Genomic DNA, 22,302 nt, shown 5'->3' with positions numbered 1-22,302 from the left:
CCTCAAGCAATAACATCAGAGTTTCCATTTTCTCTAAAAAAGGGTGCTGAGCATGGTAATACACTCTGTATAAAATTCAAAATGTACAAAAGGTTATACTGGAAAGGTAAGTTTCCCTTCTAGGCCACCCCTGTTCTTCAGCTACTGCACATTCCCTCCCTTTAGGAAATACTGTTTCCTATATTTCTTTTCAGGTATTTTATAGTGTGTGTCTGTTACATATTTTCTTAAGCCTAGCTAGCATGCCATGTATACTATTCTGTATCTTTTCACTTAAAATATTTGGAGATTATACCATCTTAGAATCTATACACCTCCGTATCCCTTTTTTAAAATTAAGATACAGTTCACATATCATAAAACTGACCATTTAAAATTTTTAAAAATATATTTTATTGATTATGCCATTACAGTGGTTCTATTTCCCCCCTTCATTCCCCTCCACCCTGCACACCCCTCCCCCACCATTCCCCCCTTTAGTTCATGAACACGTGTCTCAAGTTCTTTAGATTCTGTATTTCCCATACGATTCTTGCTCTTCCCCTATCTATTTTCTACCTACCATCTATGCTACTTATTCTCTGTACCTTCTCCCCCTTCTCCTCCTCCTCCTCCCCTGTTGCTAACCCTCCATGTGATCTTCATTTCTATGGTTCTGCTCCTGATCTAGCTGTCCTCTTAGTTTGCTTTTGTTTTACATGTGGTTCTTAATAACTGTGAGTTTGCTGTGCTTTCACTGTTCATATTTTTTATCTTCTTTTTCTTAGATAAGTCCCTTTAATATTTCATATAATAAGGGCTTGATGATGATGAATTCCTTGAATTTCACCTTATCTGAGAAGCACTTTCTCTGTCCTTTCCATTCTAAATGAAGGCTTTGCTGGATAGAGCAATCTTGGTTGTAGGTCTTTGGATTTCATGACTTGGACTACTTCATTCTAGCCCCTTCTTGCCCAGAAGGTGTCTTTTGAGAAATCAGTTGACAGTCTGATGGGAACTCCTTTGTAGGTGACTGTCCCCATATCTCTTGCAGCTTCTGGGATTCTCTCCTTCATTTTAATCTTGGCTAATTATGATGTGCCTTGGTGTGTTCCTTCTTGGGTCCAACTTCTTTGGGACTCTCTGAGCTTCCTGGATTTCCTGGATGTCTGTTTCCTTTGCCAGATTGGGGAAGTTCTTCTCTATTATTTGTTCAAATAAGTTTTCCACTCATGGCTGTTCTTCTTCCCCTTCTGGTACCACTATAATTCAGATGTTGAAACTTTTCAAGATGTCCTGGAGGTTCCTTAGCCTCTCCTCATTTTTTTGAATTCTTGTTTCTTTATTCTTTTTTGTTTGTTTTTTTTCTTCCTTGTGGTCCACTCCATTGATTTGAGTCCCAGTTTCCTTCCCATTGCTGTTGGTTCCCTGTGCATTTCCCTTCATTTCACTTAGTTTGGCCTTCATTTATTCCTCTCATTTGTAACTAAAATCAACCAGTTCTTTGAGCATCCTGATCACCAGTGTTTTGAACTATGCATCTGAAAGGTTGGCTATCTCCTGGTCACGTAGAATTATTGGCTCTGGGGCTTTGAGTTCTTCTTGAGCCATAATGTTTTGCTCTGTTCACGCCTGTTACGTATGAGGGGCAGAACCCTAAGTGTTCACCAGGGCGGGGCTGCCCAGGTTGCTGGGTTGTGACCCTGTATATGGGGGCGGGGTCAAAGAGGGGCAATAGCAGTCCCCTCTGCTGCTTCCCGCTGCTAGGCCTGGGCAGTCTGTCTCAGTGCTCGCTCCTTTGCCTGGTTTATCAGTCTGGCTGAATGGTTTTTGTTGGAATTCCGTTCAGTTCAATTTTCTGTATTTTGGTTGCGTGTCTGTTAGTCAAACTTTGTTGTCTTTGAACTTGGTTGGTTGAGGAGGCAGAGTTTCCACCTATGCCTCCTCCATCTTGGCCAGAAGTCTAGCAAAACTGACCATTTTAAAGTGGACAGCCCATTGGTTTTTATCATATTCAAAATGATGTTATACTCAAAATAATTTTTGGCTTGCAAAGCTATTGAATATGTTTCTCATACTAAATGAATTAATACACACCTGGCTTTACAGTTATAAATATATTAATCTTCTTTGATAGCTTTCAATCCCTAAGTATCTAATAAGCACATAGCATTGATCTTATTCTATTAGGAGAAATTTTAGAGCCTTGGTTCTATCTAGTTTTCCACATGTGTAGGTATGTTTGCTTTTGAAAAGCAGCTGATTAAGAGAAATGTGGGTTGGATCTAGAGAAGATGAAGACTGAAAGAAACTGGCTACTGACAGGAAAGGGTTTATTTATTTATTTCCAATCCAGAGTTATCTGAATCCAACCAAGTTTTGTTAATTATATATTTTTTATTGATTATGCTATTAGCTGTCCTGGTTTTTCCCCCCATTTGTCGCCCTCCACCCAGTGCCCCCTACTCCCTCAGGTGAGACCCTCACCATTGTTCATCTTTATGGGTCATGTGTGGAAGTTCTTTGGCTACTCCATTTCCTATACTGTCTTTCACATCCCCATGGCTATTGAGTAACTACCTATTTGTACTTCTTAATCCCCTCTCCTCTTTACCCATTCTCCCCCTCCTCCTTCCCATTTGGCAACCATCTGGTAACCAACTTTTTTTCTTGGTACTTTAAGAATCTCTCTTTAACTTTTGGCCTTTTAATTATGATGTGCCTTGTAGTGGGCCTCTTTGCATCCATCATACTTGGGGACATTATTGCTTCCTGGACTTGTATGTCTATTTTCCTCACCAAATTAGGGAATGTTTCTCACTATTTTTTAAAGATAGATTTCAATTTCTTGCTCTTTCTCTTCTCTGGCACCCCTGTGAAGTGAATGTTGGAATTCCTGAAGTTGTTCCACAGACTTTATACTAGTATTCCTCATTTTTCTGGATTCTGTTTTTCTTCTTGTTCTGTGTGGTTGTTTTTTGCTTCCTTATATTCCAGATCATTAAATTGATTCTCAGCTTCATCCACTGTACTGTTGTTTTCCTGTAAATTGTTCTTCAATTAGTGTATCCTTCATTTCTGACTGGGTCTTAGATATGCTGAGGTCCTCCCTAAGTTCCTCGAGCATCCTTATAACCAGTGTTTTGAACTCTGTATCTGATAGATTACTTACCTCCATTTCATTTAGCTGTTTTTCTAAAAGTTTTGATCTGTTCTTTCATTTGAGCCATGTTTCTCTGTCTCCTCATCTTGGTCATCTCCCTGTGTTTGTTACTGTGAATTAGGTAGAGCTGCTTTGACTCCATGTCTTGGTATTGTGGCCTAACATAGTAGGTGTCCTGTAGGGCCCAGTGGCACAGCCTTCCCTACCACCCACGCTTGGTACTCCAGGTGTGCCCTTCATGTGGGCTGAGTATAACCTCCTCTTGTACTTGAGCCTTTCGTTTTGTTGGCAGATCCATGGGAAGGATTTTCCCAGGCCAGTGAGCTGCAGGCACTGGCTGTGACCACTGACCACCAACCTCAGCCCTCCATGGAGGGTTAGCTGTGCAGGGGTAGGGCAGTGGTCCTTCACCATGGTCTGTAGTTGTTCACTGGGTGCACCTGGCCCTGGGGTTTCCCAGGTGGTGCAGGCCAAGGTCAGCCCCCACCTGTGTTTTGCCTGGGGCACCCTGCCCAAGCCATAAAGCAATCTGAGATGGCTGCTGTTTGTGCTGGGCTTAGAGATTTCCATAGCCAAGTTTTTTGATCACTACAAAATCTCTTCAGTTATTTCATAGATGTTGGTGTGCACAAAACAGAGGTTACATACTAAACCTGACAGGCTCAGGGGAGACCGAGCTGTGGGCCTTACAAACTCAGAGACAAAGTAACCACATAGGATGGTCTGAACATAAAAATTCATAACTAAAGGCAAGTCATGATGGGTAGTCAGGTCCTAGGTCTGTAGCTTCCTTGACAAATGTCAATCTTAAGTGAGGCTGTCTATTGTCTTTTTCTTCTAACATAACATTTTTGGAATGTCAGAGTAATCTCCTGTCCCAGACCCCTCAGGGCACAACAGCTGCACCAGAGCAGAGACCTCAGAACCCCTCACTGTTATCTTGTTCCCCAAATACCATTCTGGGGTGTAAATGTTAATTATTAAGTATCCTGTACCTAATGGGGACTCGAATGTTGAAAATATTTAGTTTCAGGTAACAGCTAGTAAGCTTGCTAATCCATATGTAAAAAGCTATTGTTCCAGCAACTGAAGGTTTGACCCACCTTAATTCCAGGAGACCATAAGCAGCTCCACCTTTGTGCCTGCCACAGGAGGACTGTGGGCAATCAAGATGGCATCTGAGCCACTGTCCTCCATTCCAGGGTGAGACACCCCCGAATACAGAAAAAGACCACTGCCCAGGGCACAGATTAAAGAATGCTGCACCTTTTTATCTAATTAACTTTTCCCCTGAATTCCAAACCCCTTACCCATACTCTTCTTCCTTCTCAAAAGGGTTGGTTGAAAATGGAATGTAAAGTGGTCTGTTAGGGTACAAACCCACTGTCTTCTCAGATCACAAATAAAGCTCCTGTAAAGATTCAATCCCTGTCTCTGCTTATCGGGTCTGGTAGGTGACAGACAGCACCAATGCCGGCTTTTCCAGTTTCATACCCACCTATGTAAAAGAATCATGTATTCTTCTATTTTGTTTTTCTATCCAAGCCCAGAAATTTCCCAGATTTTCTTTCTCCTACCCCCTTACTCTACCACCAATGGACTTCATGTAACCCTCCTTACTCTCCTCCTTTAATTCTAATGTATAAACTAAGCTGCAAAATCTGCCATTCTCTGGAGAATTTTCTCAGTCCCTTGAGATTTTGCTTCTTGACACTTGTAATCAGTTTGCCTCAAACTCATAAAAATTCTGAATAGGTTTGGACATTTTTTACATCGCCATTGGGTATTCGGAAATACCAAAATCATTTCACCAAGGTAATAAATCTGATGGCCTAAGGAGTTTTGATGAGGTTTGAGAAGGCAGGGTCCATTTCAAGAAACCCACAGGAAAAGATGGCTCAGAGAAGCACTTGCTAGGCACTCCAGGCCCGCCACCCGCTGTGTTCCTTCCCAGTGCCAGGCTTTGGCCCCAGGGCTGCAATGCCCTCGCCGCACCCTAGGGCTGAGCCTGCATTTCAAGGTCTGCCTCCACCCTTTTTCCCTTATGCGACTTGTAGAAACAACGTTTTGAACAGTCTAATGCTACCTTTACTGATGCACACACGGTCCTGTTCTGTGCATTCCGGTGCCCTCAGCGGGGAATGCGCGGGGCTTTGGAGCTGGACAGAGCTCACCGCCTGTGGCACTCTCCGAAGAGCACAGTTCATTACTCAGGGGGTCCAAACAGGCGGCGCCTTCCGGCTCTGGACTGCGCCTCTCGGTCACGTGGCTGGAGGACGCCGCTGCTGGGCTGGTGCGTTGGCGAAGTGTCCCGGCGCTAGGTGAGCGCGCCAATGGGGACGCGGGGGCGGTGGGGGCAGCGGTGGTCGTGGTCGCTCAGCAGGAGTCCTGATTCCCTGACCCTTGCTCCCGACAGGGCTTGGGGTGGAGGGGCAGTGCATAGCCGGCAGGCGGAACCGCGAGTTGGGGGAGGGGGAGCAGCTGGTCCGGGCAGCGCAGGTCAGGGAACTCCGCAGGTTGTGGACGAACTGGCAAACTGGCTCCTATCCTGCTAAAGCCAGTTTAGTGGCCTCATCCGACATTGAAAGTATAAGGAATGGGTTTGCGAGACTGCTTCTGCCCTTTTTCCTCTTCTCTTGACTTGAAAGCGTACTACATGAAATAGTACGCTTAACAACGAAAGCGTATTAAATGCAATATAGTATACTGAACTGGCTGCTGGACCAGCAAAAGAATATCAGGAGAAAAACTGGGGAAATTATAATAAAGTCTGTGGTTTAGCTAATGTTAACTTCTTAACATTTCGATACAGGCACTCTAATAGTAACATAAGAGGGATCTAGGTAAAGAATATAAAGGAGTTCTCTGCATCATCTTTGCAATTAACTGTAAATCTAAAATTGTTTTAACAGGAAGAGTTACAAAACAAAATTCTATGGCGCTGTGCACCTAGCCAGTATTGACCAGGCCAGGGTTCAGTTCATTCCTCTTTTACAGACCTGACAGGCATTGTTTGACCAACTTGTTTGCTAAGGCAAGAGTTGTTAGGTCACTGGGTGTGGATGCTTCTGGTCTGTGTTTTCCAGGAAGGAATCTATTTTCTCTTTTAATTCTGTCCATCAGCATTAAACACCTTTGGAACACCTGTTATGCACAAGCAAATGAGACACGTACACTCCCTGAACTATACAGTGTATACAGTGAGTGTATACAGTGAAATCATTAGGTAAGAAGCACTACTGAAAGTGACAATTCAGACCCAGGATAGCTCAGAGGTAGAAGAAATCACATTTGGCCCAAGGTAGTCTGGAAGGCTACTGCAGGGAGGCTGTCATGAACTGAGGGGGGCTTGAGAGGAAAAAACATTCCTAGGGTGGAGAATGGCCCCAGGTGAGGATCGAAGGTGACCATGCTGAGGCCACCTGGAAGAGAATGCGGTCTCTTTTACACGGAAGCACAGATCATGCCCAACGAGTACCAACAATTGAAGCAGGTGGTGAAAACAGGATTCTTCTTGTAGAAAACAAGGCAACACTTGTATTATTATATATTTGTATGTCATGGGGTTATGGAATGTGATGGGCATCTTTGGACTGTGCTTGACAACTGTGTAGGATAGCTTGGAGTAGATCAATTAGGGAACTATTGGTTTAGCCATGTGGAGTACAAGAAATTCAGCTAAGTCTGTGAAGCCTGTTAATGTGCAAAGAAGATCATGGCATGGGAGAGTTTGTGGATCTAAAGGACTTGACATCTGAAAGTACCAGAGAGAAAGAAGAAGAAGGGGAAAGAAAAAAATGTATTCCTGAATTTGAGACTTGGATCTTTTTAGAGTGTGGTTGATGCATTTGCAGAGATAGAGGGCTCGAGGAGACATGGCTGGAGTAGGGGAGGGGTGTGAATTTGTTTTTGAACAAGCTGTGTTCGAATTGCTGCTAGGATATCCTGCTGGAATGGAAGCCAAACATATACAGAATGGACAGGAAGAGGAAAAGGAGCCCGGGTAGGCAGATAACAGTGGGAGATTCCTGTGAGGTTGAAGAGCCATAGTGGACCAGGTGCCTGGGTGTGGTGAGTCAGTAGGGAGCTTCTGCAGAAGTGAAAGTGGCTGAGGAACGAGACTAGGTCTTGGATTTAGTGATTAGGGAGTCATCGGTCACTTTTCAAAGAGTTGTTAGTGCAGAAGTAGGATTTGCTCAGTCTGCAGTCTGATCATTCTGTTGCCTTTCCCAAGTGGCCAGACCACAGAACAAGGAGCCAGAGAAGTAGTTTCTAGTTCTGGCTCTGCCACTATCTGTATAGTTTTGGGCTAGTCATGTATGCCTAGACTAGCATAGGAAAATACACCTCTTAATAAAACCAGAAGGGCCCTTTTATTCCTAACAACGCCTCATAGTTCATGTAACTAGGGTTTTATGGGGCACAATTTGAAAAATGCTGATACAGAACTGGACATTAGAGCTCTAAAAAGCCAAAAAAATCTTATCCAATCCCCTCATTTGGCAAATGAAGAAACTAATACTCAAATTCTAATGCATTAAACATTGATTTCAAATATATTGTTGGTGCCCTATAAAATGGTTATGCTTAAACCCATTCTGGAGATTTGAAAACAGGCTCCAAGCTTCGGCTGGTGTGGCTCAGTGGATTGAGTGCCAGCCTGCAGACTGAAAATCTGCTGGTTTGATTCCGGTTCAGGGCACATGCCTGGGTTGTGGGGCCAGGTACCTGGTTGAGTGCATGTGAGAGGCAACTAGTCTCTCTTCTTCTCTTTCTCCCTCCTTTTCCCTCTCTCTAGAAAAATTAGGTCTTCAAAAAGAAAGAAAGAAAACAGACTCCAAGAAGTTAAATGACTAGCCCAGGATCACAGAGCAGCAGGTGGTGGAGTGAAATTTGAACCCAGCCCTCCTGAAGTCAGGCCTTCTCTGTTGCACATCCTGGTGCCTCCCTTGTTGTCAACATTGATTACATTTAAAACTAGTCCAAAGGAATGTTAGTAATGTGTTCCAAGAGTCAGGTTTAATTTGTATTCCATATTAATATTACTATTAGTATATAAAAAATGGGAGAGTACACAGCCAACAATTCCTAAAGTTACATTTTAAAAGTTAGTAGAGCATAAGACTATGCAAAAGCTTAGTACTTCGCTCAGTTCTGAATAGCAGGAAGGTGTTCCCATGACTCCTGTTACAAGGTCTGTCCAAAAAGTATCCAGCTATGTAATATGAAAAATAGAGATATTTACTGAAGAAGACACAAGATGCAATAAACATTGTACATAGGACAATGACACCTCAGTCCCCTTGAAAGCAGACACTTTAGGACCTCACACAGTTGCTCCCAATTGCCACCAGCTGCCCTGTTGTATTTTCCCGAATCTCATCGATAGTCTGAAATCTCTTTCTTTTCAAAGGTGATTTTAGTTTTGGGAAAAGCCACAAGTCACTAAGTCTGGGCTAGAGGGGGGCGGAGTCACTTAGGTGATTTGGTCTTTCACCAAAAACGTATGTGTGATGTGTGATGTGTGATGCATGACAGGGCACATTGTTGTGATGAAGCTGCCAATCACCAGCTGCCCAAAGCTGCAGCCTCCTGAATCATCCAAATAATTTCTCCAGAGGAATGTTGAAGCTTAATGCAAAATCTGATGCAGATTCATTGCTCTACTTGCTCAGTCATTTTAAATGTGACGGCCACACAGTCCACATGCTCACTCAACTGTGTCTGCCACCCCCACTGACTAATACAGTGAAGTCATCATTGTTCACACATGTGCATTCCAGTTCACTCTCCTTGGCTGCCAGGTTACCTGGATGTCAGGCAAACTGTTCTTGTCATATTAACAATGGCTGGACTTTTTCTAGACAGATCTTATATATGGTACATTAAAAAATATTCTTAGCTAGTCCTCTGATTGCATATTCTTTCCTCTTAATTGCTTTTTTCTTTGTGTTGACCAATTCCATTTTCTTCACAGCTGGCTGCCTAACTGTGACCACACCTTCCTTAACAGAGACGTGAAGTTGCAATTATAAACAGGATTCTGTTGCACTAAAGGTAAAATTCAGCCTATAAGGGTGGAGGGTATAGGGGCCAAATATATGGTGATGGAGATGATCTGACTTTGAGTGGTGGGCACACAGTGTAATGAACAGAGCATGTGTCATAGAAATGCACACTTGAAACATATGTGATCTTATGAACCAATGTCACCCCAACACATTTAATTTAAAAATTTACATAAAATAATATGCATCATTTTGAGTATTAGTTGGATTAATTTTGACAAACCATCATTCCAGGCAAGATATAAGACTTTTCCATCACCCGGAAAACTTCCCTCATGCCCTTTGAAGGTCACCTTCCCACCCCAGGCACCCACTGATCTATTGTCTGTTATGAATACTAGTTCTTCCAGGATTTCATATGGTACTGTGATTCTTTGGTTAGCATAATCTCTAAGATTGTCCCATGTTATTGCATTTATCAGGATTCATTATTTATTGGTGAATATATTCTATTAGATGGATGTACTATCATTTGTTTTCCTGTTGATGGGCATTTGGGCTATTTCCAGATCCAGGGCTAATTTGAATAATGCTATGAATATTCATGCACACAGCTCTATATGAACATGTTGTCATTTCTCTTGGGTAAATACCAGGAATGCAGTTGCTGGGTCACCATTGGAAAGAAACTGCCAAACTTTTCACAGTGTTTGTATCATTTTATGCTCCCACCAAGAGTGTACATGGATGTCCATATCCCAGCAGTACTTGGAATTGGCAGTAGTAGGCGATGGTATATCATTGTAGTTTAAATCTACAATTCCCTGATGACTAATGGTGTTGAGTGTCTTTCCATCTTTGCATCTGTTTTTATGATGAATTACTTCAAATCTTTTAAGGGCCTTTCTTTTTAAGCATTGAAAATATATGGTACTTTGACCTAAAGCAACCAAATATGCTTCATATTTGATTAAATTTATTTGGCACCCATATCTGGTTTTAATAGTGGAAGAATAAGAGAGCTTGCAGCAAGAAAAGAGATTTAATTATTTTTGAAGAACTGAGATTTTTGAAAGTCCTTATAAATAGGATATTTAGAAAAATATGTCAGATGTGTTTCGTTTCTTTCTTCTCTTTGTATTTGTTTTTTAGATTTTATTCATTTATTTTTAGAGAGAGGGGAAGGGAAGGAGAAAGAGGGAGAGAAACATCAATGTAAGAGAGACACATCAATCAGTTGCCTCTCGCATGCCCCCAACTGGGACCTGTCCCACATCCCAGGCATGCACCCTGACTTGCAACCTTTTGGTTTGCAGGCTGGCACTCAATCCACTGAGCCACACCAGCCAGGACTCCTTTGTATTTTTAATGAGTCTTGTGAAAAGGATGAAATATTTCTAAATAAGTACAGCAAAGCGGCTCTTTTGAAACATCTGGTGGTGAAAGTCCCCCTTGACTGCACTGTGTGTACTAAACTGAGCATTTCAGGTGCCCTCCAGCTACCAGGTAGGCCACTGTCAGCAGGTAGGTGCCCACAATGGTCCTCAGACCAGGAAGGCTCAGTTATGATTTCTCTGTAGGTTTTTACTTGGAGATGTTTTCTTCTAGGAGGAAGGGCAGGCAGTGAGCCCCGAGGTATCCAGTATGGAGCCTTGCTGAGGTGACTGCTTTTGTTTTTCTACCCTAGAGGCAAGTTGGTTTCAGTATATGTTTCTTCCTTGCTCTATTCTTTTATTAAACAAGTACTTGAGCACCACTTATGTCTCAGTATTAGGCACTGGGAATGCAGTGGGGATCTGAACAGGTGAAAACTTGTGCCCTTGTGGGGCTCGCATTTGTCTTAGGGCCGTCTAGAGCGGGTTTGGACTTTGGCGGGGGGAAGTTTTCAGGGTGCCCTACCTCCTGAGAGGCATCCAAGTCAGGCTGGTGCCATCCGCAGCTTCACTACCTTCCCCTTTTAGTGGCATGATTTGAAAAACGAGTAAAATGTGGAGGGGTATGTTAGAAGGTGTTAGGGTGATTGGTGACATGGGCTGTGAAAGAATTCACAAGGAGAAGGAAGTGCAGCAGGTAAAGGTTTCTATTTTCACTTGCCCAAGGGCGGAAGAGGGCTAGGTGTGAAGATGTGCACCAGCACTAGCCCCTCGGGGGTCAGAGCTTTGAGTGTTTATCCGGAAATGGGGTGGTTGTGGAACAGGATGTTAGTCCGCAGCTTGTTTCAGTGTCATCTTTGGGTACAGGGTCCAGTCCGTTGTTGTGGTCTGGCATGTCCTGTTTCCTGGGTTCCTGGAGCCTCTGCACCTTCAGGGTGCTCCCAGTGCATCATGAAATGATGAGCGCCAGTCATGCTTGTGGTCTAGCCAGCTCTGAGAAAGGGGGCCTGAGAAAGTGGCTTTTGTCTTAATAGGGGTGTCCAACCTGCTGCCCGAGAGCTGCATGCAGCCCAGAATGGTTGTCAGTGCAGCCCAGCACAAAACCGAAAAATTATTTAAAACATGATGACATGTTTCTGTGTGATTACATGTCACAATTTATTTAGTGTGTGGCCCAAGAAAACTCTTCTTTTTCCAGTGTGGTGCAGAGACTTCAAAGGGTGGACACCCCAGTTAGAAGGTCTAAGTGTGAAGGTGAGAGATAAAGCAGGTAAGTGGACAGGGAGAAGTTAGCAATTTTAAAATGGGTGTCAGGAAGGGTCCCACTGAGAAGGCAAGACTGAAGGAGCTAAGGCACAGCTGTGCATCTGTCCTGGGAAAGAGCATTCCTGGCCCATCTCCCACCCCCCCCTTCTCTGCCCCTGTAGAGAGAGCACAGAGCTCTAGGGCAGGAATGCCTGGCTTGGTCCAGAGTATCTTGGAGGCCAGGGCCATCAGCCTGAGGGCCTGGGGCAGAGGGAGCCTAGGGCATTTAGCCAATGAAAAGGCTTTGGTATTTGCTCTGGTTGCATTGAAAAATAGGTTGTGAACACAAATGCAATCTGACTTTAGAAAGAGAGGTGGGGCACCTTCATCCCTCCCACATATACTAACTGTCTGCACAGAAATAGCAGATGAGGCAAGTTGGGGCTGTGGGAGAAAGGGGAGGAGTCCCTGTAACCTCAACTGGATAAAGGGCTGTGAAGGGGCAGACACAGAGTGGTCTCAGCCATTGGCAGTCTGATTTTTCAGAGACTTTTTTGAATTTTCTATAGCTCTTAGGCTTGTGAAAACAGAACCCTTTCCTGTATAAGCTTGTGCATCAAGAACATGCTGTTTCCTTAGCAGAGGCTGATCTGCTTTATCCCGATCAGTAGATTACTGCATTAAGGAAAAGCCTTTCCTGCTTCCTTACAACTCACTGCCTCCTTGAAATAAACAGTTGGAATGCTTCTTACCTAACAAGGTCTGAAATGTTGAATTGGATTGCATCTGTGTGCTGGTGCTTCTCTTGGATAGTCACGCCTGCATTAACACAAACGTGAACTTTTTCCCCCTGGGAAAACCCAACTTTCTTTCACTGACAGTGTTTTAACTACTTTTCTTCTTAACTACAGGGAACCATTTTTTCCTTATGGTCAATAAGGCATCTGGCTGATGAGCAGGGTGGCGAGGCCTCTGGAGCCTGTGGGGGCACAGGCGCAGACCTGGGAACCCGAGGATGACGATATGGCAGAAGGCGATTTAGGGTACGGCCTCGGAAGAAGGCCCGGCGGTATTTGTGAAGTGCAAACCTCACCTTTTTTTACATCTAGAAAAATATCAGGTGAAAGGAACTTTAGCCCTCCCCCATTTCCAGGAAAGGGGGAAGAAAGAACTGGTGCTGTTTTTCAATATTCCAGGCCTAAGGGCTTGCAAGATACACACCCCTTCGGGTCCAGAACATCCCATTGCAGACAACAGAGTAGACCCGGTAAGGATGCCTGGTGCCCTCTTCCTCCTCCTCCTCTCCCCCTGTGAATTTTAGTGCTTCTACCCTTCCCGCACATGGAAATGGGTCACCAGAGTGGATTTTAGAAATTTATCTTTCTTCTTCTCTGGAGATTGGTGATGGTTCAAGAGTAATTGATGCTTGTATTTCCAAGAATTGTTCAAATTGTCAAGTACACTAGTTATTCTGTATTAATACATAGTGATATCAGTACACAATTACCTACCTTGCTTTTTTGGTGACATAGTGGTACACTTCATTTATTCTTTATTTCTTACCCAACAAATATTTATCGGGTACCTATTAGGTGTCTGGGACAGTTCTAAGCTCTGTGAGGCACATTACTGGAAAAATAGTCAAAGGCCGTAATGTCATGGAGTTTGTACTTTAGTAGAGGAGACAGAAAATAAACCCATAAATCTGGAGCTAAGTGACATCAAGCGGTGGTGAGTGAAGGGACAGTGAGTGAGTGGAGGGCCTGGGGCATGGCTGTTTCAGCAAGGGTCAGCGAAGCCTCTGGAGGGAGGTGACATTTGAGCACCCCAAGCCTGGTGCTTATCTGGGGAAGGAGTGTCCCCTTCAGGACACACGTAGATCTGGTTATCTTAGGGATGCTATGAAGTCCTCAAAACTTACCGCAACAAAATTAACCTCAACTTACTGTAATTAAAAACCAATTCTCCCATACATTAAGGAGAGAGTAAAATCGGGAATCATACTGCGATGGAGTGACACGTCTCCGCAGGGCCCGGGAACTCGTGGCTGGGTGCGTGCCTGTGCTGGGGCACAGCTCTCCTGAGGCTGAGTCTCCTGTAATCCACGTTGTACAACCTCCCCGACCCATGCAGGACAGGAATTAGAGCAGCGCAAACATACTTTAAGAAACCTGGTTTCAGGTTTACAAACAACTGTTGTAGCTGGGGATCTATCCTCATCCCTCAAAATTCTTGAAATTAGGATGGGATTATTTATACATTGTTCTTCCAAGTCCTTGGAGCAGGGCTGTCAAACTCATTTTCACCAGGGGCCACATCAGCCTTGCAGTTGCCTTCAAAGGGCCGAATGTGATTTTAGGACCGTGTAAATGTAACTGCTCCTTCACTAGGGGCAAGGAGCTTGATGCTGCTGCCAGACAGAAACAAGGAGCCGGGCCGGACAAAACAAGGTGGAGGGTTGGATTCAGCCCATGGGCCTTGTATTTGCCACCTGTGCCTTAGAGGACATACACTGTTTTGCAAGCAAGACGTTGAAAACTGAACACGAAGCGCAGCCGCCTTTCTAAAAACGTGGGGCAAACACTGGGATGGAAACAAGATGTAACAGGAAGAGAACGAGCTCTTATCTTGTCTTATGCACTTTTCTCTTTTTACCGAAGTTGACCTGATCATAGGTAAGAATATTGTGCAAATTTCCTAATAGGTTATTTCCAAATTACCAGAAATCTAATGGGAAATTGATATTTGATAATTTATGAACAAATATCTTTATTTTAGTTGAAGGAAATGTGTTTTTTTTCCCCTAATAGATTCTAATTCAGAATTATCAAGTGTAGAATTAAAGCAACGTCTTGATGAAACATTAGAGGTAAGTACTCTGGCAAATATAAAAATTTTCTTGTGAATCGAAGTCAGTCCGGCCTGTTGGGCCTGTGGGGAGTAGGTGTTTCTGTGAGGGGTGCCTGTCCTGTGGGAAACAGCAAGCCCATCTTAGTGTGTGTCCAGTTTAGTGTATGTTTCTGACTCTTTGGGTTCTTTTAAAAATATTTTATTTATTTATTTATTTATAAATACAGCAGAAGGGGAAGAGAGAGGGAGAGAAACATCAAAGTGTGGTTGCTTCTCGTGCATTCCCTACAGGGGACCTAGCCCCACAACCCAGGCGTGTGCCCTGACTGGGAATGGAACTGGCAGCCGTTTGGTTTGCAGGGCAGTGCTCAATCCACTGAGCCAGCCAGGGCTTTCTGTGACTCTTTGAAAGCTTCTGTAACAAAGTACCACACACTGGTGGCCTCAAACAACAGATCTCTTCTCTCAGTTCTGGAGGCTAGAAGTACGAAATCAGGGTTTTGGGGGCCATATTCCCTGAGAGGACGTGAGGAGGATACTTTGCCTCTGGTAGTTGTCCCCAACAATCCTTGTCCTTGGCATTCCTTGGCTTGTGGCTGCCCCACTGCAGTCTCTGGTGTTTTATGGCATTCTCCCCTGTGTGTCTGTGTCCAAGTTTTTCTTGTTTTATAAGGACACCAATCATTAAGTTGGGGCTTAGCTTAACCCAGTCTGATCTCGTTTTAACTTAATTATATCTGCAAAGATACTATCGCCAAATAAGGTCACATTCACAGTTCCAGGAGTTAGAACCTGGACATTTCTTTTGTGGGGACACAGTTCAGCCCATAATAACTACTGGAGCTATGTGAATGATCATGTGCTCATTTTATGTGGCCTAGGGATTCTTTCCCCCCAGATCCTTAGCTGTGTGGCCTAGGAGGGTAAAAGCAAAGGATTTGGGCTTTGAGTTACAAATAGCACCCGATAGTGAGGCTCTCAATTTTGGCCTGTCTGGTCCAGTTATAGCGCCTGTAGGAACTTCTAACCTCTTTTATGATGAGCTCAGAGTGCTTTGAGTCAAACTGCATTTTGAGCTTACGTGTAGACTCAACAAATTGATCGTTTGGCATTGCACATCTTGCAGATAAGAAGACTGATTTTATTTCTTTCCTCAGGAGGTAGAAATTTTGAAAACTGAACTTGAGGCATCTCAAAGACAACTTGAAGGTAAAGAGGAAGCACTGAAAATCCTTCAAAGCATGGTACGAAGTTTTTTGAAAACTTCCATCACTTTCACATTCCAATACTCGTTCCTATGGTTTTAGCTTTTAAAACAAAAGCAGCAATGCCTGATATAATTCCATTTCTTTTTGAGGTTTCGATTTTCTAACAGATTAATTGAGGTATAATTTTCATGCTACAAAATTCACTTGTTTTCAGCATGCAATTCATTTTTACTAAACTTAGAGTCGTGCAACCATCACCGGTCTAATGTTAGAATGTTTTCAACACCCAAGAAAGGAACCTCTTGCACATTAGCAAGTCATGCCCCATTCCCATCCCTGATCTACGTTCTGTCTTACAGATTTGCCTTTTCTATTTCGTATAGATAGAATCATACAATGTGTCCAGATTCCTTTAGTTCCCATGTTTTGAGGTTCAAGCACGGTACTGCATATGTCAGCACTTTCTTGCTTTTTTGCCAACTCATGTTCCATTGCACAGATGTAGCACATTTTGTTTATCTATTCACCAGCCTATGGGCATTGGGTTTCCACTTCTTGGCCATCTGAATAATGGTAGTATGAATGTTTTTGTGCAAGTCTTTGTGTGAAAGATCCTTTCATGCATTCTCCCCTTCACTGGGAAGGAGCCAAACCAAGATCGTCTGACTTTTGAACTATCAAACGCTCCAGAAAAAAATGGTCTCTGTGGAAATTCTCATCTCAAATTAATTTGCTATTGCCTTAAAATAAAAATGCGAACTTCAGCCCTGTCCATTGTGGTTCAGTTGGTTACAGTGTCACCCTGTGCACCGAAAGGTCATGGTTAAAAAACAAACAAACAAACAAACAAACAAACAAACAAACAAACAAACATATATGTGTGTGTGTGTGTGTGTGTGTGTGTGTGTGTGTGTGTGTATATTTGAGAGAAAAAACATAACTTGGTGTTTTCTCCTGTGGAGAAATTGACCAGAAATTGAACTTGCAACCTATTGGTGTACAGGAGGACACCCCAACTAACTGAGCCACCTGCCCGGGGCCTGTAAGTTAGATTCCCAGTCAGGGCACCTACCTGGGTGCAGGTTTGGTCCCCAGGGGTGCATCCGGGAGGCCAGCTATAGATGTCTTCCTCTCACACTGATGTCTCTTCTCTGTTCCCTCCCCTCCCCCTCCTCTTTTCCTCCTCTCCCTTCTCCTTCCTTCTCCCTCCCTCCCTCTCTGCCTTCTTCTCCCAAATTAATACACGTATCCTTGAGTGAGGGTTTAAAAAATGAGAACTTCATTGTACACATAGGAGTAATTAGCAAGTTAATTTATACTGATGTAATTTTTATTTTTCTTAGGCAATATTTGGCAAAGCCACAAGTCATACCCAGGTGGTACTTCAAAAAACTATGGAACAAAAGAGATCCTTGGAGAAGGTATTTGTATTTTTAACTTAGACTCGTTTAATCCAAAAATCTTTCAAAGAGAATTTTCTTAAAGGTCACCTTACTAATGGATATGTCATTTGTGCATACCTTCTGCTAGACGTGCTTCCCTTTTGAAGGTTATAATCCAAAACAAGGTGTCAAATGGGCAGAGAATTAAGGTTTCTTTTATTTTCCCATTGTAAGGTAGTAGGAAGCCTGCCAAGTTGATACTTCCTGTTTTCCTTCTTTTCTTCCTCTGCTTCCAGAGCCTGCCTCTGAGTTCTGACCATCTCATCCTCACTGAAGACGTAGTTAGGAATCACCTTCGAAGGTCATGTGCCTTCTGTGCCTCTTGTACCCTCCACTGATGGGGCGGCCCTGGCTTCAGACTTCCAGGGGTGTATTTTGCTCGTGAAGTCCGCATGGCCTGATGATGAGAAACCTAGGTTTGGACCAGCAAATTTTAAGCTAAACAATCTGAAATTTCTCTTACAATAAGTAAGCTTAGGCAGAGCTCTTTTGAGCGCTAAAGAGGCATGTTATATGGGTTTACAAATGTCATAGACTCTTTTTGAGCAGTGATTGGTATTTTTCCCCCTCTTTATCCTATTTCTGTGAAATGATTAGATGATTGATTTCAGCTATTCACAATATCCTGAAGTGATTTTGTAAAATTTTCCATGAAAGTTACTATTTTCTTCCTACAGGAACTAAATGCCTTGCAGTGGAAAATAGAATTTGATCAGAATAGATTTAAAAATATAGAGGAATCTTGGACCCAAAAGTATGACAGGTTTGTATATTATGATTCCATCATTTTTGTTTGCAAATCTTTCAAGTGTGTGTAATTCAAATGTAGCTTAGGCTTTCTTCTTCTCTGAGCTAACTGTAAATATTATAAAATTCTTATTGCTTATCCATTTGCAGGTTCCATATCTTCATTAGTTCTATTTTCCTTTTAAAAATATAAAATATAAACAGTATTTTCAAATACAGCATAAGAGGCATTGCTTTCCGATTAATTTGAGTATGGACACTATTTTTTCAAACAAAATCTTTTAAGCAACTCTTTCATTAGTGTGATTTTAATAACTTTAAGTTTTAACATGTACTTTGTATAAGATCTGCCATTCAGAAATTGATTCGAAACCTTGGGTTACAGATGGCTTTATTACCTAAATGTTAAATTTATTATTTCCTAACTTGTAGTCTGATATAAATTGAAGGTTTATAGAAAACTTTTGAGCACAAAACAAAGAATTCTTATATGACTTCCACAAAGATTGCCCACATTTTGATCCTTTACATTTGCTTTATCATTCTCTTTCTTTGTCGTTGAATATGGAGATAGAAGTTTTTCTGAACCATAAGAATAAGTTGCAGGGACATTCTTTTTTAAAACCATAACATAATTATAAAAACCAACACTGTTTATTAATTTATAGACCTTATTTATATTTGCCAACTATCCTAATAATACCCCAGAGCAAAAGAGAGGGAAAAAATGTCTCCTGTTCAGGGTCTAATACAGAATCATACATTGCATTTGGTAGTGCCGTTTTCTATGAAACAGTTCCTCAGTGTTTCTTTGTCCCTTATAACCTTGGTAATGTTTGAGGAGGATGGGCCAGTTATTTTGCAGAAGGACCCACCGTGGGGATGTCTGTGCTTCCGGACCAAATGCAGGTTGCGTGTTTTGGGCAGGATCAGCCCCGACGCAATGTTGTCCTCTCGGTGCATCAGATCAGGTGTGAGGTGTTGCTTTGTCCAGTTCCTAGGTGGTGCATCTCCATCACTTGGTGTGGGTGTGGCATCTGCCCTCGTTCTACACTGCAGTCACCACTTCCCCCTTGTGATTACCGAGCATTTTGTGGGGAGGTGCTTTAAATTATGTAAACATACTGTTCCTCATCAGGCTCTCACCCAGTGGTTTTTACATCCACTGATCATTCTGCCTGAAGCAGTTGTTACTGTGATGGTTGCCAAATGGCAGCTTGGGTATTCCATCTTCCTTCTATAAGTATTGGCATATTACTGCAAGAGAGAACTTTTCCTTTCCCTATTTTTGTGTGTGTATGAATATGAACTTGTGGGTTCTTGCATTATTCAGTAGATTAAAGCTATTACTATCTTAATTTCTTTTGATGCCTAAAACTTTTCAACTTTGGTCAGTGGGAGTGCCATCAACTGGCTTCTGTGGCTTTTTGACACCTTTCTATCATTCCTTTAACACTCTTGCTTTCTGGTGCAAGACATTCTAGTCCGGAATGCATACAATATTAGGCACTTCCTCAAGGAGCCCTTGATCCTTTCAGTGGGGAATGGTGTTTGGAAGTCAGGGGCTGAGCACTAGGTAAGTTCATTGCTACCGGGGAGTCATTGCTAGAAGGTCCTCTCAAGGAACAGAGCTGGAAGACACGCCCCTCTTCTGTCTGTCATCTCTCTGCCATCTTCTATTTAGTATCTCTCCTCTCAGTCTGTTGAAAACCCTGAGTTCATACTCGTTTTTCCGGTTCCAGGCCACCACTATTTTAGCTTTGCCCCTTTCCACATTTATAACTTTCACAGTGCGAAACCCGGCTCCTATTACCCAATATATTTACTTATTTTTCCACCATAGACTATGCAGAAAGTAGCTTTAGAATTGCTATACATGCCATTGTAAAATCAAACCTACTAACCAGACTCCAGCACTTCCATGTAGTTTGGTTTTTGTTTTTCAGTCTGAGGAAGTTAAAAATCCTCTGTTCAAAAGTTACTTGACAGTTTCTTCTTTTTTCTCTTTAATATGGTTATGCTGTTCAATTGAGATAATGTGTTCCTGTTTGTATGTTCTTTTAAGGTTTTTTTCACCATGCTTGCTGATTTACTGATTTTGTTTCTTGTTTTTGTTTTTAATCCTTACCTGAGGATGTTTATTGATTTTACAGAGAGAGGAAGGAGAGGGAGAGGGAGAGAAACAGTGATGTGCGAGGAAAACATCAGTTGGTTGCCTCCTCTGTGCACCCCAACTAGGGATTGAACCTGCAACCTAGGTACATGCCCTGACCAGGAACCAAACCCACAAGCTTTTGGGTGTGGGATGATGCCCCAGCCAACTGAACCACCTGGCCAGGGATATTCCGTTTATTTTTGACTTTGTGAAACAGTGACATGCTTTCGGAAGTCAGAAATCGTCAGAAGGCTCCATTCGGAGAGGTGTCATTCTCCCCACCAGCTGCTCTCCCCCATCCCAACCTCCTGCCAGCCTTCATTCTCCTCTCCATCTGCAGATGCCCACCCTTATTACTTTCTGGTTTCTCCTTCCTGTGTTTCTGTCCACACAAAGGGGCAGATGTTTATGTTTTGTTATTTTCCCTCCTTTCTTATACAAAAGAATGTACTATAAATATTCTTTTGCATTTTGGTTTTCCATTTAATAATATATCCTGGAAATCACTCCATTGCACAGTGTACTCAACCGTTCTCCTGTATGTAGGCACTCAGGTTGTTTCCCGCATCTTTACAAGTGTACACAGGACAGCAATAAATAACCTTAACATATATAGGTTGTGTTGTTGGAGATGTATTTTATTCAGGATGATTTCTTAGAAGTAGAATTGCTGTGTCAGAAGTAAATGCATATATAGATTTACTAGGTGTTGCCAAATTCCTCTCTATAAGGCTTCTAGCACTTTGCACTCCTACCAGCCGCACAGGAGAGTGCCTGTTTCCCCACAGCTTCATGAAGAGGATATATTACTGTATTTTTCGGACTATAAGATGCACCCTCCATTTGGGAGGAAAAGGGGGTGTGTCTTATAGTCTGAATGTGGTTTGCCTGGCTCTGGCTGGGGGATGGTGGGCAGTGGAGCGGGGTCACAGGTTATTAAATATTTTAGCACATTTGTTGCTTCAAAATTGTTTTTCCTATTTCCCTCCTCTAAAAGCAAAGTGTGTCTTATGATTCAGTGCATCTTATAGTCCTAAAAATACGGTATATGGTTTAATTTTTGATAGTATTATTTAGCTAATTTGTTGATACATTACCCTTTCAGATACTCATCAATTAAGCAGAGTTGGCAGAAGATACTTTAATATTAGGTCTGCACAAAAATAGTTAACCAGCTAGTAAAGTTAATGCATTTTTTAAAAAGATTTTATTTACTTATTTTTAGAGAGAAAGGAAGGAGGGGAGAAAGGGAGGGAGAGAAACATCAATATTCAGGTTGCCTCCTGCACACCCCCGACTGGGGACGGAGCCCACAACCCAGGCCTGCTCCCTGATCGGGAATCAAACCAGTGAACCCTTGGTTTTCAGGCCGGGGCTCAATCCACTGAGCCACACTAGCCAGGGCTAATAATGCATTTGACTGAGTAGTGTTTTTTAAATTACAGTTTATAAAGTAATTTATAAAGTAATTTAAGTGGATGCCTGACAGGTATTTCTGGTTTTGATTCTTTCTCAGCTACACAGAAAGGTTTAGAGTATGTTCAAAACCTTTCCACATTCCTTTAAGTTGTCTTTATTTATGACATATAAATTCTAGACTGTTTTGAAATAGGAAAATTAAATTTAAGTTTTTGTGCTCAAATTATGGGATTAAAATGTACTTCTTAGTTAAGTACAAAGTGCTTATGTTTTGATTATGTGGAGGGTACTTTTTTCCAGGCTCAACTGTGAAAGGGCAGTCCTCAAAGAAACTTTGAAACTAAAAACAGAAGAGATTAAAATGCTGAAGTCTGACAATGCAAGTAAGTAAAGAGCGGTATTTTAATGGCCCTTTTAAAATGTTACATTAGAAGGTTCATTTTATACAGAGTGTCCTGTGCTTAGAGCACACATGTCAATGGAGACAAAGCGTGAGTGTGTCTAAGTCATGTATTGTAAGGATAATAGAAAAAGTGCATCATTTAGGTTTTTTTAAAAACATTTTTTAAAAGGTGAAATTCACATGACAAAATTGCCATTTAAAAGTGAACAGTTTTAGCCCTGGCTTGGTAGCAGTTGGTTAGAGCATCATCCTGACTCACCAAGGTTGCGAGTTTGACCCCCAGTCAGGGCACACACAGGAATCAACCAAT

The 22,302-nt window shown here is 42.4% G+C and overlaps 1 protein-coding gene across 9 annotated transcripts in view; it reads left to right on the top strand.

Moving 5' to 3' along the window:
* The first annotated feature begins 5,372 nt into the window (after positions 1-5,372).
* CCDC125 (coiled-coil domain containing 125) overlaps positions 5,373-22,302 on the top strand; it is a 31,875-nt gene continuing 14,945 nt past the window's right edge. The window contains exons 1-10 of one of the 9 annotated variants that reach the window (XM_053657242.1): positions 5,374-5,463; positions 9,120-9,199; positions 10,467-10,656; positions 10,759-10,839; positions 12,680-13,035; positions 14,579-14,637; positions 15,776-15,862; positions 17,170-17,247; positions 17,946-18,031; positions 21,890-21,972. In XM_053657242.1, coding sequence (XP_053513217.1) covers positions 12,720-13,035; positions 14,579-14,637; positions 15,776-15,862; positions 17,170-17,247; positions 17,946-18,031; positions 21,890-21,972 — 709 coding nt within the window. In that variant the 5' untranslated portion in view covers positions 5,374-5,463; positions 9,120-9,199; positions 10,467-10,656; positions 10,759-10,839; positions 12,680-12,719. Of the gene's footprint in view, positions 5,464-9,119; positions 9,200-10,466; positions 10,657-10,758; positions 10,840-11,721; positions 13,036-14,578; positions 14,638-15,775; positions 15,863-17,169; positions 17,248-17,945; positions 18,032-21,889; positions 21,973-22,302 lie in introns of all 9 variants that reach the window. The other 8 variants (XM_053657240.1, XM_053657246.1, XM_053657243.1 and 5 more) reach the window with 8 other exon arrangements.

This window comes from Artibeus jamaicensis, unplaced genomic scaffold (genome assembly GCF_021234435.1).
Source record: "Artibeus jamaicensis isolate MK-2021 breed Jamaican fruit bat unplaced genomic scaffold, CSHL_Jam_final scaffold_369, whole genome shotgun sequence".
NCBI classification, from domain to species: domain Eukaryota; kingdom Metazoa; phylum Chordata; class Mammalia; order Chiroptera; family Phyllostomidae; genus Artibeus; species Artibeus jamaicensis.
The sequence above is the reverse complement of the archived record's forward strand: the minus strand, read 5'-3'. Positions and strand labels throughout refer to the sequence as shown.